Source organism: Episyrphus balteatus, chromosome 1, assembly GCF_945859705.1.
Source record: "Episyrphus balteatus chromosome 1, idEpiBalt1.1, whole genome shotgun sequence".
In the NCBI taxonomy this organism is placed as follows: domain Eukaryota; kingdom Metazoa; phylum Arthropoda; class Insecta; order Diptera; family Syrphidae; genus Episyrphus; species Episyrphus balteatus.
In genome coordinates this window covers 169,677,258-169,694,168 of record NC_079134.1, presented here as the reverse complement: position 1 = coordinate 169,694,168, position 16,911 = coordinate 169,677,258, and the positions used below count along the sequence as shown (strand labels likewise).

The 16,911-nt window shown below is 34.4% G+C and overlaps 1 protein-coding gene across 1 annotated transcript in view; it reads right to left on the bottom strand.

Annotated features, from left to right (window-relative positions):
- LOC129912276 (serine protease filzig) overlaps positions 1 to 15,097 on the bottom strand; it is a 35,642-nt gene extending 20,545 nt beyond the window's left edge. The window contains exons 1-4 of the mRNA XM_055990473.1: positions 13,560 to 15,097; positions 11,713 to 13,407; positions 11,289 to 11,493; positions 8,254 to 8,440 (exon numbers count right to left, since the gene is read on the bottom strand). Coding sequence (XP_055846448.1) covers positions 8,254 to 8,440; positions 11,289 to 11,493; positions 11,713 to 13,407; positions 13,560 to 15,097 — 3,625 coding nt within the window. The remainder of the gene's footprint in view (positions 1 to 8,253; positions 8,441 to 11,288; positions 11,494 to 11,712; positions 13,408 to 13,559) is intronic.
- Between the last annotated feature and the right edge of the window lie 1,814 nt (positions 15,098 to 16,911).

Genomic DNA, 16,911 nt, shown 5'->3' with positions numbered 1-16,911 from the left:
TTTTTAGCCGGTTTAATAGGAGATGGTAACATTAGTTATCTGGTAATCTTGAATTTGAACGGAGAATGTATTCAATGGACTTGGTCAAAAAAGGATTCTCATTTGGGTAACTTATTGAATCACCTTTGTTGAAGCATTGATAAATAAATTGCCTGTCAATTTGATATTGAAAATGAAAGACTATCTGTTCTGATGACCCGCTTAGTCTAAAGACTATCAAGATTAGTTAAGAGTTTGGGGTGGCTCTTTTTATTTACTACTGTTTCCTATAATAACAAAAATTCATAAGAGCTCGATTGGCGTAGGTTAAGAAATGTTAAGATTCTCTTCGTTCTGGATGAATGAATACTGTCCCAGTCCCAATTTTTGGTTTAAACCCAACAAACACATACATACGCATTATACATAAATTCGTCTATGCCATAGTAATATTATACTATCTCCACTTACTAAATAACAATAGATGGCGCATCAATTATAAGTTACTGTTGTTTTTTTCAAATGACTTAAACCAAATACAATTTATTAACACCACCTGAGCTGCGTTCCAAATTAAGCAGGTGTACCATAGCCATAGCTAACATTATTATTTTTGTTGTTGTTTTTTGTAACTATTTGTTCTTCTTTAACCGTCACACAAAATTGTCATGCATTATTCATTTTTGTCCACCGCATGCGTCGTCGTCGTATGTTTCGTTGTCTTGATCGTGGTCGTATCTTCATATTGTGTCGTGCAGACAATTCAGAAATCTTACAAAAGAATTCCCAATCGAAGAAAAGAGAAAAAGTTGTACAAACCAGTGAAAGTTCTATACTATACAACACGATAAAATACCGATAAAACTGTGAAAGAAGCATCAAAGAAAAAATGAATTGTCAAATTGGGATAGAGAATGGAAAAAAATAAAGATTCATAGATATGTGAAATATAAGTTGTCAAAATCTTTGCATGGTTTGGTAACATAATTCGGTAAACTAGACAAAATGTATTATTTTGGGGTTTAAAGAAATTGCAATTGAACTTTCAGTTATTGAGATACAAGACCTTATAACCAGCAAAAAAGGTCAAACCGGAAAAAAATACAGCTTTTATTCAACTATTCACAAACAATTGTGGAAATAATTGAATTTTATTTTGAAAATACTCTCCAAAAAAATAAATCCAATAAAATTTTAACAAGTATATTAATAGTCCAATAACTTTTTGTTTCTGTGGAGGAAGAACGTACGTCAAATCTGATAGTTCTAATTTTTGGCAGAGTTGGTTTGGTTATGGCTTATAGAACATAAGAAGTTTTCGGATAAAAATATTGAACACATAATAAATTAAAAAATGCATTCAACAAATCGAGAACATTTCGAATAGGTACTTTTTTTTAGCACAAGTTATGGCCTTCAAATTTTGGCCTTCAAAAGATGAAATCGTTCCAATTTTCCTACATGTCGATTGGATATTTACTCTATTGAAAACTGAAATATTTCAACATTCAGGAAGGACTTAATAATTTGGATCAAAGATGAAGTAAATTGCATGTCATCAAAAAAACCAGAGCCAGTACATTTTACGAAGCAAAAACAAAGTGTGAAAAAGCCGTAAGAGCATGAAATAAATCTTTTGAGATCAAAATAACATAAGTAAACAATAGTTCACTGAATAAATTTGGCATGCATCTTTTAAAATACATTATTTTCATTCAGAATAAATTGCGTTCTATTTAAAGGTTGTAAGAAACTTATATTTTTGTTTTGTACCCAACGTTAAAATTGTTGCTTTTATTTAAATCTTTAAATTTTTTTTCTGTCCATTTTCAATTGATTGATTTGCATGAAAAAATAATTTAAAAATATTAATTAAAAATTAACATGTCTTACTCCAAGAAGGTAAATGCTTTAAAGCGATATCAAAGTGGAGAAATGTTTTCACCGCTTTAAATGTAAATATAAAGCCAAAACGCATAAACAAATCCTTTTGTTCTAAGCGAAATTTTATAAATAATAATTAATTTCTCAAAATTGTTCATTCCCATTGTTAATTTCCATTAAAAAAACACAATCCTCGTTCACAACTGATATGATATATTTTTTTTGACGTGAAAACTTCCTATAAATCGATAAACACTGGCTGCATGCACCAACAAGTGTGGAATAAAATGCCCACACGCTGTTTTCTTATGACGTTATTACTTGAAAATCGACTTCACAGACAATCAATGTTTTTTTTTGTTTTGTGATCGTTAATGAACCGATAATTGATTGCCATAGAGAACATTTGAGCAGTAATTTTTTTTCAAACAAAGTTTAATTTTTAATAACTTGGACCTAAAAATGCCCCACACTTCCATGATTTTGACCCATAAATGTACTCATTTTACCAAAGTGTTTTAAGATATCAACATTTTAATAATTTAATTTTGAGAATAGTTGACCTTGAATGTATTTATGTTTGCAGGACTATTAATTAATGTTATAAGAAGTGAGTTTCAGTTTAATTTATAAAAAGAATACATCAATAAAACCACATTCCAGGCACCATTTCGGGGAACGCTTCGTCTACTACTATGTACTTGATGTTTTGCGGTAAATTAAGGAATTAATTATTTGGCATTTGGCAGTTTATAAAATAAAAAATTGCAACAAAACCGAACCTTTCAGTGTGAAATTTTCACTATAAGTTGAACTTTTAATATAATTTGGTGCTTGAAATTTCGCACCTCCAAACATTTTGACGTTTAAATACTCGTATTGTGTTGTTGAGGGGTTTCCATACTTTCTTCAATGCCTTTACTTAGACAACCTTCGATAATAGACTAATAAAAAATTATACTTTTTCATAATAATGTCATGAAAAAATGAAAACAAAAGAGTTGATGCCCGAACTTAAAATTTTTTTTTTTTTAAATTTAGCTTCCTGTTATAATTTTACTAAGAAATAAGTTAACTTTAATTAACTAAGTATTGCATTTATAAATGATATTTGAAATGAAAAGACAAATCGAAACAGTAAGTTTTCCCTTGTATTCGAATTTAATTCAGCACCTGTACCCTTACACTCATATCTACTATTATAACATAAAACAATTATTCTTTTAAAATACCTATCATGTTAGAAGAAAAAAAAACAAAAATGTTTAATTTCCGTCAAACGAAAATGCTTTCGACCTGAATTCTTAAGTTCGTTTAAAATCAGCATCAATTAACACATAAAACTCATTAAATATACTCAAACTGATTACCGATGCGTTCGTGTATGCAACCGTTTTGCTGTCTTCATTGGAGCTAGTATACAATCATTCAACAGAAAAATTACTGTGCTCCATAATTTTAAAGGCACTAGAAGAAGAAGAAGAAGGAGGTGGTGTTGAGAAACGGGAAGCAAACAAGCGAAAATTTCACAACTCTTCCTTCACGTTCGTCACAGCAAAGAGATATACCAAAGTGTATGTTGCCAAAGTATTCTCACTTCTTCAACAACTACTAAAAGGTGTATTGTAGAAGCAACAGCAACAACAAGTATACACATTCTTATTACCACACATCGTGGACTGGAAAACCTGAAAAATCAGAGCCAAATCAAGTGAAAAAGTGGTACGTTCCGGACCTGTCGTCCAGTTAGCCAGTTTAACTAGCATAAAATGCTAACAATTTCAAGTGTGTGGTGAGCGCTGTGTGCTGCACTGACCATAGCCAAACTATATCTTGTCCATTTGCCAACGAGATCATCACTTGTGGCTTCTATTGGCAAATGTGTGTGAGACTAGTCCGTCCCGTCCGTCCGTCGTAACAGTGACCCAAATTGTGCATTCAATTTGGATTCAGTGCCGACCGACCGACCGGACCGGGCCGATTCAAGTCGAGAGAGTTATTTCCTCGATTAACGCTTGAGTTTTCGCATCAACCATCCCTCATAACAAACAAAATTTTGCATACACCAGAAAAGTGTATCTCACAGATACCTACTCCTCTCATATATAATTTCAGCTAGCGCTTCAGGTAGCGTTGGTGTCTAATTGATCGTGCTACTCATTTGTAGTCTATTTCGTAAGTTGGTTACTGGAGTTCCTCTGCTGAGCAAAATTTATTGTGTTTAAAACTTTTCATTTAAAAGCACTTTTTACATTATATAAGCCCGGTTCTGACGGTAAGCCCTCTGTGCATTTCGAATCTTTTGAAAAAGATGCACTTCAAAGAATTTGCGTAATTTTCTTTTTTTTTTTCCATAAATCTGTGACGAATTGCATGCTCCAGATATTCCAACCGATACTTGTTGTGTTGTTGTTTGATTATTTTTTATTTTTATTTCGATTTCAAAGTCGGCGTGTGGTGGAGATGGACTCAATTTCAAAGGTGATGTGGATTTTGGTGCAGATAGTGTGTGATCAGGAATTGGTTCAAAATCGAACATCTTCATGTAAACATGAATGATATGGTGAGAGAGAGAAGGAGGGAGTTCTATATAGGTGGAAGTATCGTGTCAGAAGCCGGCTAAGCAAACATTGGCACGAACGAATATTGTTGTTAATCAATGTTAAACATCGAATATTTCTTTTTTTTTATATCTTGTGTGTTTGTATACATATTTGCATGTTGTGTCGTTCACTATATTCAATCGAAATGATACAGTTATGTTGGGGAAGAGATGGCCTGATTATTGTTAGTTGTTGTATCCATAAATTTCAATTTATACTTGTCACAAAGACTTGAAAAGATTTATGTATATTGAGAGTTCTTGATAGCATCATCAATATGACATCAGATTTTGTACATTTTAATTTAGTTGAATGTTTGAAATAAAAAAATATTAAAACTCTAACGGAGGCTGGGATCAAAGAGATTATAATGATGTATTGCATTGTTTTATGTAATTAAATTTTGTTTAAAAATTTGAATTTATTTATTTTATAATGGTATACAATTCATTTTTTTGGATATGTAATCGATAGTAAAACAGCTTTACATTAAATAAACTTGTAAAACCATTATTTTAATTTGTAAGATCTTCGAAATTTTTAAAACTATGAATCAATTAATTTTCCTAAATTATTTAAGACTTAAAGTTAACATTTTTTTTTTTGATTTAGAAAAAGAATTGTTTAAATGATGATTGTGATTTAACTCATAGTAAATAACAAAATCTTAGTTTCCAATGCATGCATGATGTCTTAGTTTAATTTTTTTCTTAAAAAACGCACACAAATTTTAGCAAAGGCATATTTGTTTTGAAACGCAGTTTTTAATTGTTTGTTACAGAGCTGCTCGACAAATTCCGACTTAATTTGGTAATTTAATCAAACAATTTTTGTTAAATAAAAAAGCCAAACTAACCAAATATAGGCTACGTAATACTTTTTTATTTGCCAAACAGGTACCTCTCATATAGTAGATTTTTGTCTATAGTCGTTTTCTTAATTTTATTTGTCTATCTTAGCGTCTCTCCTTGTTATTTTTATTATAATATGGATTACGAAATATGGATATTGAATGCTGCAGTCAACGTCACAGACGAAAGTATGTCCGTTGCTTCTCGTTATCGATTTTTTTTTTACTACACAGCTCTCTTATCCAAATAACAAGCTTTTATTCCATCAAATACTTTTAATCCTTTGAAAAAATCAACAACCGGTTTTTCCAGAATTTGATCATCACAAATAGATGTTTTACCATTTTCTAGTGTTCTTCTTGTATTTTTGTTTACATTTAATTAAAAAAAGTGAGTAATTGAATTGTTCCCTTCTTCGACTCCATATTTTTCTTTTGATTACGAAAGTTAAATTTGTTCTATTCACTAATACAATTGAATCATTTATTTTCGAAACATGATAAGTCCACTTTTTTTCAAAATTCGTTTTTTTTTGACTAAATTGTTACTCTAGGGATAACCACGTCTATCTTCAAAATAATGAAGTATCTACTCCATCTATATCCGATTTTACAGCTAAGCGAAATATTTTTTTAGTATCAAAAACAGGATAAGTCCCGGACTTATCATCTTTTGAAAATAAACAACAGCTTTTTTATGTGTAAATGCTATATTAAGCTACTAGCTGAAAATCTTAAGTTTAAAGCTTCTTTAAGTTAAAGAAGCACTCCGGACATTATATTTTAATCTCAAATACAATTTTGTGATAGAATGGAGATGAAAGCAAAATTGTGTACCCATTTTAAAAGTAATTTTACATCCGTTTATTTTCAAAGTATGATAAGTCCAAAAGCGTTTTTATTTTTTATCTTTTGAACTATCGCTCCAAAAATTAAAAAGGAAACGGTATTTTGTTCCTAGGCAAAAGTTCTACAGAATGTATTTTTTATAAATTTTGCTACACACATCAAAAGAAAATAGAACGTTTTTTTTTTCTTCTTTTGCAAAATTTAAAATCATGGACTTATCATGTTTTGAAAATAAATCATTCAATTATTTTTTATCAAAAAAAAAAAAAAAAAAAAATAAATAAAGTAAAAATCATAATTTGTTAAATTTCCGAATATAAATGGATACAAAAATACCACTGTTGTTATCCGTCAAAAATTCAAAAGAAATAAAAAAGCCGTTAAAATAACGTTTATTTTTTTTTCTTTTTCAAAAAGAAGCTATATTTTAGAATTTTAGAAAATTGAATAAAAAAAATTTTTTGACGAATAAACTCCAGAGTTGACAATTAAAAAAACAAACAATTTACAATATATAAATTTGTGAATCGGGATCTACCTAAGCATAGGGAAAATACTTATTCTTATTATTATAAAAAATTCTTATTTTTTGGTTCCTAGGGAGAGCTGGATTTACCCGCAGACTGAAATTATTTCATCATTTCTGCTTAACAGAATTTCACATATTTTGATTTTGTTAAAAAAATGTGTTATGTTAACGATCACAACAAATTTATTATGAGAAGACCTCATTGTAATAAAGTATTTCATTTTTATTTTCAAAAAAGAGTTCGTTTATCAACTCTTTTGTTTTCTTTGCTAAATTCTTCGCATTTTTTTTTGTTTGATTTTTCTTAAATAGTCCTGTCTTTAAAATTAAAAAGGCTGTAAACGTTGGATTATAATTCTGGGGTCGAATTACGGCACACGTTCGTTAACGTATGGTTGCTATGTGTCCCTATTTGTTTCTACTAATTAAGTAGAGACAGAAATAGTAAAAACGTTAACGTATGATCGTAATCGTGTGCCGTAATTCGAGATCTGTTTTAATTTTTGTTTGTATTTCTTTAAGAATAGATTTAAAAAAAGTCAAAACAGCTAAACAGCTACGCATAGAGGATTGACCACATAAATTGATCAAAGTTAATTAAGATATGTATTTTACAAATTCTTATTGCATTTAGTTAAGAGGTTGAGTAAGTAACATAAACAAACTCAAGCAATTTTAATTATCAGTTTTCCACTTTTTCCGCAAAAAAAAAATTAATTAAAAAAAAAGAAAAACTGAAATGAAATGAAACTCACAACATGAAATTTCTTATCCCTCCATTGATTATAACTGACACAGATATCAACAAAATAATAATAAATAATTCCATTTTTTTCTTCCCCCTTTATTTTCAACCATCAATCAAATACAGAAAAAGTAAAAAAAAAAAAAAAAAAAAATTAGCAACATGACAAAACTTCTTTGAAATATCATAAACACAAAACAACAACACTCTACTCTGCGGTCTAGTTAATTGTAACTTATATTCTCCTCTCCTAATGATCTGCGCTTGCTACTGCTGCTGTTGCACTTTAAGAGTTGGCGGATGATGAATAGATTAATAAGTGAATTAAAATATAATTTTCACTCAAAAAGCAACAGTATGAAAAGCCAAAGAAGATAGGCAAGCGCCATAAAAAACGCGTGTGAAGTGAAAACTAACCACAAAACCACACTACTGATCCGAATCAATTTCAAATGATTGGTGTTTTTAATTTTACTTTTTATCTACACAAAAAAAAACAGAGATGATAGAAATTTCAATGTCATCTCTTATTTTTAATTCAAAGAAATGTTTGAAAAAAAAACAAAAATTAAAATTTTAGGTCTGATTAGAAAGTTATTTAATACAAAATAGAAACAACATTCATGAGCACATATTTTCTTCTATATTTGGAACTCACAGTGGAAAACATAAACAAAAAATAGAATCATCATCGATCAAGTTGTAGAAAAAAAAACATAGAAAATTTTCTATTAAAGACTTGCGATTCGTGTTTTTTGTTTTTCTTCAATTTTTTCTTTTTTTTCTTTTTTTTTTTTAATTTGCAACAACTTACCTCCGTTTCGGAATCCGCCGCCACTACCACCACCAATCGGTGTAAATCCATTTGCAGGCGATGGCAGAAGCACAACTGTTAGCAAGACACATAATGCCGTTAAATTAACCCACTTTACAGCTGTTGCAGGCATTTTTCTCATTTTGCTCATATTATTATTATTATTATTTTTGTGAAAGGTTTTTAACTTAACAAATAACATAACACTTGGATATTTTGTTTTTTGTTATCCTTTGAGAGAAGATACTTTTTATATATATAAAAAAAAAAAAAAAATAATGGAAGTTTTTCTTTTATTTTATCATGATTTTTTTTAAATCGCACAGAACTAATTTTTCACTGACGTTTGATTGGCAGATCAAAAAGATATATCTCTTCCTTATGTATCTTTTGGATTGTAGAAGATCGATCGTATCTTTTTTTTTATTGTGCGTGCAATTTTCTTTTGCTCTCGCTTGCACTTCTACAGATGATTGCTATTGTTTCGCGATTTTTCACCTTTTATGATTAACTGTTTCGATAATAATGACTTTTTTTTTTTTTTGTTAATGCCCAGTTGTGGTCAGAAATAATGAAAAATTATAAATTTGTATCTTTGAGATACTTTGTAGAAAAAAAACCACTAAAAATACTTCAATGATAACAGACAAATACAAAATAGATGTAACGCACCAAAATAAATAAAATAAATACAAAAAAAAAATGAATAAACTTTCACTTTAAGAGATTCTCGGTGTGGTCGTATTGTGGCGCGGCACAAAAGGAAAGTAAGATGATGATAGTTCCGTTTCTTTTTTAAAGCGAATTTTTGTGTGTTTCGATTGTATGGAATGAATTAATGTTTTGGAGATGAAATACAACAGAGAAATAACAAAAACTTATAACCATCCATCCGCAATCACAATCGAAATCCAACTGAGCTGTTATGATTCTTCGATGCAGTGGTTAAGACTTCCGTAAGCACGAAAAAGCAAATATATGAATTCTTCTTTTGGCAGCCAGGCAGACACGTTTTGTGGTGGTTCGTTTTTTGTGTTGTATAGAGTGAGTCTTGTCCCGTGCATCGATCGCAATGAGACTCTTTGGTATGGTTTTCTTATATCACCTTGTAAGAGTTGTATTGTATATTGTGTGAAGTGCTAATGCGATATGTGATGTCTTCGGCGGCAGCAGTTTTCCATACAAGAGACTATGAAGACGATGACTGCCATACTCTACTCTGAGCTGAGCGACACACGATGATGATGATCAAAAAAGAAGTCCAACTTGATCGCGCACACAACAGACGCAAAAGAATGAAGAATATTATATTTTTGTATAGAGAGTTTGTGCGAGAGAGAAATGACTGACTGAAAAAAAAATGTAGTGGCAGTAGAAGTATGGCTAGCGCTGACAGGTACTGGTGTAGAAAGAAAGTCGGCAAAGAAAAAATACCGGAAAGTAAACTGTTAAAGAAGACATTTCTCTGTTATGTTTTAGACAGTAGCAGACTCTGTTTTATAGTTGTATTATATTCTCTCTTTTGGGATAATTATTATGGTTTGATGTTTGATTGTTTGATGGTTTGATAGATATTAACAGTGGTGGTTAAACTGTGATTTAATTATTTCTTTTTATTTTCGGTTAAAGTTTAATTTGAAATAAAATCTTAAATAAAAGCTTGTACCTCAGCTCTTTTGTTTTTAAGTACCAAAATATTATATTTATTTTATATTATAATGTAATAATTAGAATTTTTGGATTATTTTATTTATTTTATAGAAAAATAACAAATATACACTTATAAGTAAAAGTATGGAAGGACTTCTCTTGGCCTTTTAAAATAATTTAATTGTTTAAACAGTAAAATTTTAAATGAGGACAAAAATAAAAGACAAAATTAGGCAACTTGCAGTGACCCTGCAGATTCATCTTAGCCAATTTTATGATGCATCAACAATTTTCAAGGAGTTCAAGTAACTACTTTAGTGGATCTAGTTGGTGTATAGCGAACGATCCCTATACTTGGTTTATTAGAATCCAATTCAATTCAATTTTCAATTTTGTTTTATTGAACATACTATATACAATTGACTTAAGCTTAACTTATTTCTAATAAGATACATTGATTGATATAAAATTTGTTGGCACATATGGGGCCTAACCTTATACAATGGATAAAAGATAAAATATATATAAATATAGTACATGAATAGGCTTAATTTTACAAGTCTGCTGACTAGGTTATCCTCGGGGTGTTCCGTCCCGGTTGTCCAGTTGTGGTATTGATAATGGTGGGTTGGGTGGTATGGCATTTAGCCGCGGTAGTAGGCCGATTGCGTATCGGCGTAAAAGTAAACTACTTCCTCGTTGTCGGTTGGGATTATGTGCTCATCCAGAATATCCAAAGCACTAAGGTATCTGGGTTCGGGATGTCGTTGTTGGGTTCTCATGCTTCTCATCAGCTGATTGGGGTGGTTGGCGATGCTTCCGACAAGTTTCTTTGCAGATTGCAGCAGATACTTTTCCAACGTCATGATGTTTGCTTCCTCGTAAAGTCGCTCGTTGCTGTAGTATTTTTGTCGCTGTCGATCGAAGTAAAGTCCGGTGCAGATCCTCAGGATTTTCCTCTCAAAAATTTGAAGTTCCTTCATGGCTGTCTTGGAAATGGTATACCATACCGGAAAGCTATAGGCGATGACAGGTCGTAGAAGCTGCTTGTAGATCAGGAGTTTCGTTGGTTGGCTTAATCCGTTTCTTCTCTTCATCAGGGGGTGAAGGCGATGGAAGGCGTAGTTGGCTTTTTTCAGGACAGACCTAGGGTGAAGGTTGAACCTCAGGAGCTCGTTAAAGTTGATCCCTAAATACTTCGCGTTGCGTTTGGCTGCCAATTTAGTACCATCAGGTAGTGTAAGTGTGATGCTCCTACAGTTTGCAGCTGACCGAATGCTTCGTCCTCCTGTTCGTCTAAAGCACAGTAATTCCGATTTGGATGAGTTGATCCGGATACCCCATTTACTGTAGAACTCATACAGTTTTCGAATGTGAGCTTCAACTTTCCTGGCAGCTATCGTTGGCGAGACGGACTTGTAGTATGTGAGCGAATCGTCAGCGTAAAGCAGGTTCTCGCACTCACTTGCAAGCGGCTGGTCTGACGTCAGGATACTATAGAGGAAGGGACCAAGTTTTGATCCTTGGGCAACTCCAGCTCTAATGCACTTCTTTGCTGATTTTCTATCCTCCACTTGTACGAAGAAGTTCCTAGAAGAAAGAAAAGAAAAAATGATTTTTATTAGTGCTACAGGGAAGCCTAGTAAATGAAGTTTATGGATAAGGGCTTCTATCCATACGCTGTCAAATGCTTTCTCGACATCCAGAAAGCATGCGACGGTAACTTGATGGTTGTTCAAAGCTGAGGTGATGTCTTGGTGGAACTTCATGAGCGGATGCAGTGTGGAGTGCTTCTCCCGAAAGCCGAACTGCATGTCTGGGATAATGTTGAAATCGCTGCAAAACTTCTTGAGCTTCCTCAGTGTCAGCTCTTCCAAGAGCTTACTTAGGTTGTTGAGAAGAGAAATTGGCCTGTAATTAGATATAATGTTCCTCGCACCTTTTTTAGGAATTGCCACGATTCTTGCAGTTTTCCATTTCTGCGGGAAGTAGCTGTTGTTGATGCAGTTGTTTAGGATAATGGTTAAGAAGATTAATATTGTCTGCGGGAGCCTCTTAATGACGAAGTTGGAAATGCCATCCGGTCCGGCTGATTTCTTAGGTTTGGATAGGCTTATTATTTCGGCAATCTCTTCTGGGGTGCTCAGGTTTGGGCTGTCAACTGGATCACTTGCGGGATTGGTGTTGCTGAATGTTGCTACATCGATGTTAGGTACTAAGGTCCTTCGGATGGATGCTTCCATTTCCTGTAAGAAGACTGGGTCTGCGGAAGGGTTCGGTGTGAAGTTACCTTCGAAGTGGGCTGCAAATGCTTCTGCTTTTTCCTGAGATGTTGTTGCTTCTCCATTGTTGGTGTTAATAACTTCCGGCATTGGTGACTTCTGTCCAACAATTCGGTTGATATTCTTGAAGGCATCAGGTCCGGGCTTTATTGACTGCAGTCTCTTCTGGAACTGTGTGTTGTTGAAGTGTTGAATGGCGTTACGGAGCATGATGTTGGTGCACTGCAGCTCACTCCACACTGTCCGGTAGTTGGCATTTGATGTGTTTAAGTCCCGCTTGTGGATCCTTTGGAGGCGTTTTCTTAACCGCTGTCTGTGTGCGTATAAATTTTGCACGTGTACTGGAAGATGTTGGTAGCGGTCCTTTGATGTCTTCGGCTGTTTTTGATTGTCCAGTGCACTTGTGATTGCCGTTTCCAGAGAATCAATAGCAGCATCAATTTCAACATTCTGGAGATTTCTGTTGTGTGGTGGGAAAGTGATGGATTGTTCAACCTCTCTCTGCAGCCTGTCTATATCCAATCTCCTATAGTTGATGAAGTGTTCCGCTGGTTGTGTCACTAAGTTGATGGGCTGATGAAGCTTAATACTGAGCTGAACTGCTTCATGGTCCGAGTCGCTGGATACTGTTGAACAGATAAAGTTGCAGAAATCAGGATGAATATGCACAAAATTTGATGTTACTAAGAAGAAGTCCAATGTTGAAGGTGTTCTTGGGTAGGTTGGTTTCGGTTGAGAAATTACAACTAACGAGTGTTGGGCACTGTTGAAATCCAACCAGTCGGATATTGCCTTCCCTTCAGTGTTGATTGTTGTATCCATCCAAAGGTGATGTCTAGCATTGAAATCACCGCCGATGAGTCCATAAGTGCTTCTCGAGAGTGTGCCGTTGAGGGTCTGTAAGTCGCTCTGGATGTTTTTGGCCGTGGAATTGCATTTGAAGTACACGCTTATTATGGTGAGTGTCTCATCTCTTCCTAGGTTTAAGATTACGGCAGTAGCTTCACTGGTCGAGAGTCCTTTGATGATGGTTTCACTGGTGCTTATATTTTTCTTTACAAAAATTGCAGTCCCTCTTCGGTTCTCGGCTTTGTCCTGTCGGAAGGTGTTAAATCCAACGATGTCAATGTTATTTTTCCGTGTCACGTTGGTCTCGCTGATGAGGGCGATGTCTGGGCTGTTGTTCTTCAAGAACAAGTTGAATGATGTCCTCTTCTCCAGGCTGTACAATGAATTGACATTGTACGTCAGTATGCGGAGCTTCTTTAATGACATAGTGTGTAGATGAAGGTGGCTAAGGCCGCGGACTTATCTTTATCACTCAGAAGCCCATAGTTAGACGGAACGGCACTCCGGGCTTTCTGCATCACTGACAAGAGGTCACTTCCGAAGAGGCGCTCAACTTCGTTACTGAGATTCATCGGTGGTGGTGCTGATGTAGATGCTGGTTTGGTCGGCTTAGTTGGCCCTGTCTTAACTGGGATGCTCTTTGCTGGAGTCCTGGTTTGCCGTTGTTGTGTTTGGTTCTTCATTGGTGCTATTGGCTTGGGTGTTGCTGCCTTTGGTGGTTGTGCTTTTAGGGCCATTGCTGCATAGCTCACTGCTGGCCGGGTAATGGTACATGCTGACTTAGCAGCAAACTCCTGGTGAGACTTTTTCTGCGCCAGCACCTTATTCCTTTCGGTAAGCTTAGCTTTCAGTGTCGGGCATCCTTTGAAGCTAGCTGGATGTCCTTCCTTCTTACAGTTGGCGCACCATACATCCGTTCCGGTGTTTTCCTTCCTTCTACATTGTCCTGGTTCATGGTCTTCTTTGCACTTAACGCAAACATATTGGCGGCCGCAGTTTGTGGCAACGTGACCAAAACGTTGGCAGTTTCGGCATTGCACGATGTCGTTGGTCCTAAGACGCTCCCAATGAACCCGGTGGTTCATTATCAATGTCTTTGAGTAGACCTCGGCGATGTCACAGCTCTTACTTAGTTCTACGACGAAGTTGTTGAATTCTTTGCCCTGTGCCTTTTTGGACTTGAATTCAGTGACTTTGATGACTGGGAGACCCTCGATCCTAAGTTCATCTTCTATTTCAATGGCTGCGAGTGTGAAGTGAAGTCCTTTCAGCATTAGTAGGTTCTTCCTATCTTCTCGGGGTGTAAAGGTATTAAATTGGATCTTCCTCGCCTTTAGGAAGTTTTTAATGTCCTCAAAAGATTGGCGGTTCCCAGTTGAAATGATGGTTGTCTTTGTGCTCCGGTTTTTAAATGTCACCTTGATGTTTTTATTTTTGCAGAATCTGCTAATTTCCGCGATGTTAGCGGAAAAACAGAAGATTGGTGGCATTCCTGTTGTCTTGGTGGTGGTGATTGGAGGCGTTGGCTGGGCGGCAGTTGTACTTGCTGTTGCTGGTTGTTTAGCTGTTGGTGGCTGTGTTGCAGCTTGTGACTGTTGTGCTGTTGGCGGTTTGTTTGGACTGGCTGATGTTGGCTGCTTATTCGGAGAATGCTGGGCTGTTGCTGTTGATGGCTTGTAGAAATCCGTGATTATTAGTTTTTTGGCTGCAGTTGCTCCTTTTCCGGATTTCCTAGGCCTCTTCTGCCCTGGCTGGGGAGATTCACCATCAATTTCCGAACTGGAAGCAGAATCACAAGTATCCTCTTCTTCGCTGGCTGGTTCAACTTGGCTGGTTTGCACCTCATCGTTGGCGTGTGTCGATGAGCTTTCTTCACTTTCGGTTTCCATTTCATCTTCGGCTTTGTCTTCTTTGTTCTTCTGCAATTGATCATCCCTTGTGATAAAACTTCCTAGGGTTTTATTGATTCGCGATCCGTGTTCAGGACCCAGGTCGTTGATGATCCTCTTAATTAGTTCTTCCAGGGCAATAAACGCACTTTCAAGATTAAAAGGCTCACCCATTTTTAATTGCTGCTAATTGTTTTTACTTTAATTATTATATGGCACCACTTAGTTTAATCCTCGCACGATATTTTAAGAAAAACTTTCATGCGCACATTAATTAAGGGTTGGCTTAGGTAGCTTAACTCTGCTAATGATTTCGGGTTTTATTACCACAGGGTAATAAAACTTTTGAAAATCGTCGCAGGTAAAACCCTTCGCTGGTAGATTTGGTGGTTGTTTTTGTTAAGTGTTTAAAACTATCCGCTGCACGTCTATCTGCTTTGAATGTCTGTTTGAAACTGATTTATTAGAATCCATCAGTTAAATATCGGACCCCAGTTCCTCGATTATACTTAAACGGTCAATGCTTTTCAAATTTACATCAGTTTTTATAATTCGCAAATATCTATACCTATATCGCTTTCAAATAATGAATAAATAATTTTATTTTATTAAAATACTAGCTGACCCGGCGGACTTCGTTCCGCCATTCCTTGTATTTATTTCCAATTTTCGACTTTGTAATGAACAAAAAAAAGGGGATTAAAACTTTAAAAGTTTGTAAAATGAGTCTAAAAATATTCACTTTTAAACTTTTAGCAAAAAGTAGCCTAAGTAAAATGCTCACTACATGCACTACAATGCTGCACCACACAAAATTTCACAATGCAAAGTTATTAACTCTTTCAAACTTTTTTTCCATAAATATTTCAATACGGCTTGTTACGGCACTTTAAAAAATCAGCGTTTTGCAAATACACCCTATTATCAATATCGCACTTTAACGGCTCTTTATAAATTTGAATAATGTGTATGCTATTTAGCCTGCCCTTTCTTACGCCCATTTTTACTCGACTTTAGAAAATATTTTGATCTCTCTTTTTGGTACCTACATATAGTTAAATTTTTTCGTAAAGCATGTGCGAGTCAGCGGAAATATGCTACCCCATAATGTGCATGAGCGTGGTTCGCTCAACTGGTTCGCTCGGCAAGCTATTCCTACGCTATGAAAAGCATGGCGTTATGTGAATTTCTCAAAATTGATTGTAAGCAACATGGATGCAATGGAAAGAATCAATTTAATTGTCTCTTAATAAAAACAAAAAAAAAACATATACTTTATTTTCTCATGCTATAAATCAATTTTTTCGATGACAACCTATAATAAATTTTAGATCATGTGAAAGCCTATTATTTCACCTTTCACATGACGTTTTAATGATATTTCTACGATGCCTACAAAAAAAGTAAGAATTTTTTAAAGCCAACCATATCAAAAGTTCAAACTGAGATTACGGTACTTCCCACACTGGTCACCACCACTGGTGGCTGGTCATGATCAACCGATCTCCACAGGTGTTTTTAGGTATTTCCCAAGTTTTTAATTTAACATTATGTAGCTTGTAGTTGATGTACGGCTATGTGCGATATGTGCGATCAAATGAAAGGTAATATCATCAAGATGCTCAATAAAGTAAAATACAATTTTTATGTGCTCTCAATCAAAAGATGTGACGTGTTGAAAAGTAGAACTTTATTTTACCATTATTCAAGATTGTGTTTACATTTTGATACAAATATACAATTATAGTCTTGCTTATTATCTATCTACACAGTAAATTTCATTCATTTATATGTTGAAGAAAAAAAGATAAAAATAAAAAACAGTTAAAAACGGCCAAAAAAATTGGAACAAAAAAACTTGTTTTTCCCGTTATTCGGTCAAAAATCATTTTAAAAATTCAATTATTTGCACATGCATGCGCATAATTAAAACCCATATGTCCTATTAATTTAAAATTTTTCGCAGTTTTTTAAAAATTCCTTGTTTT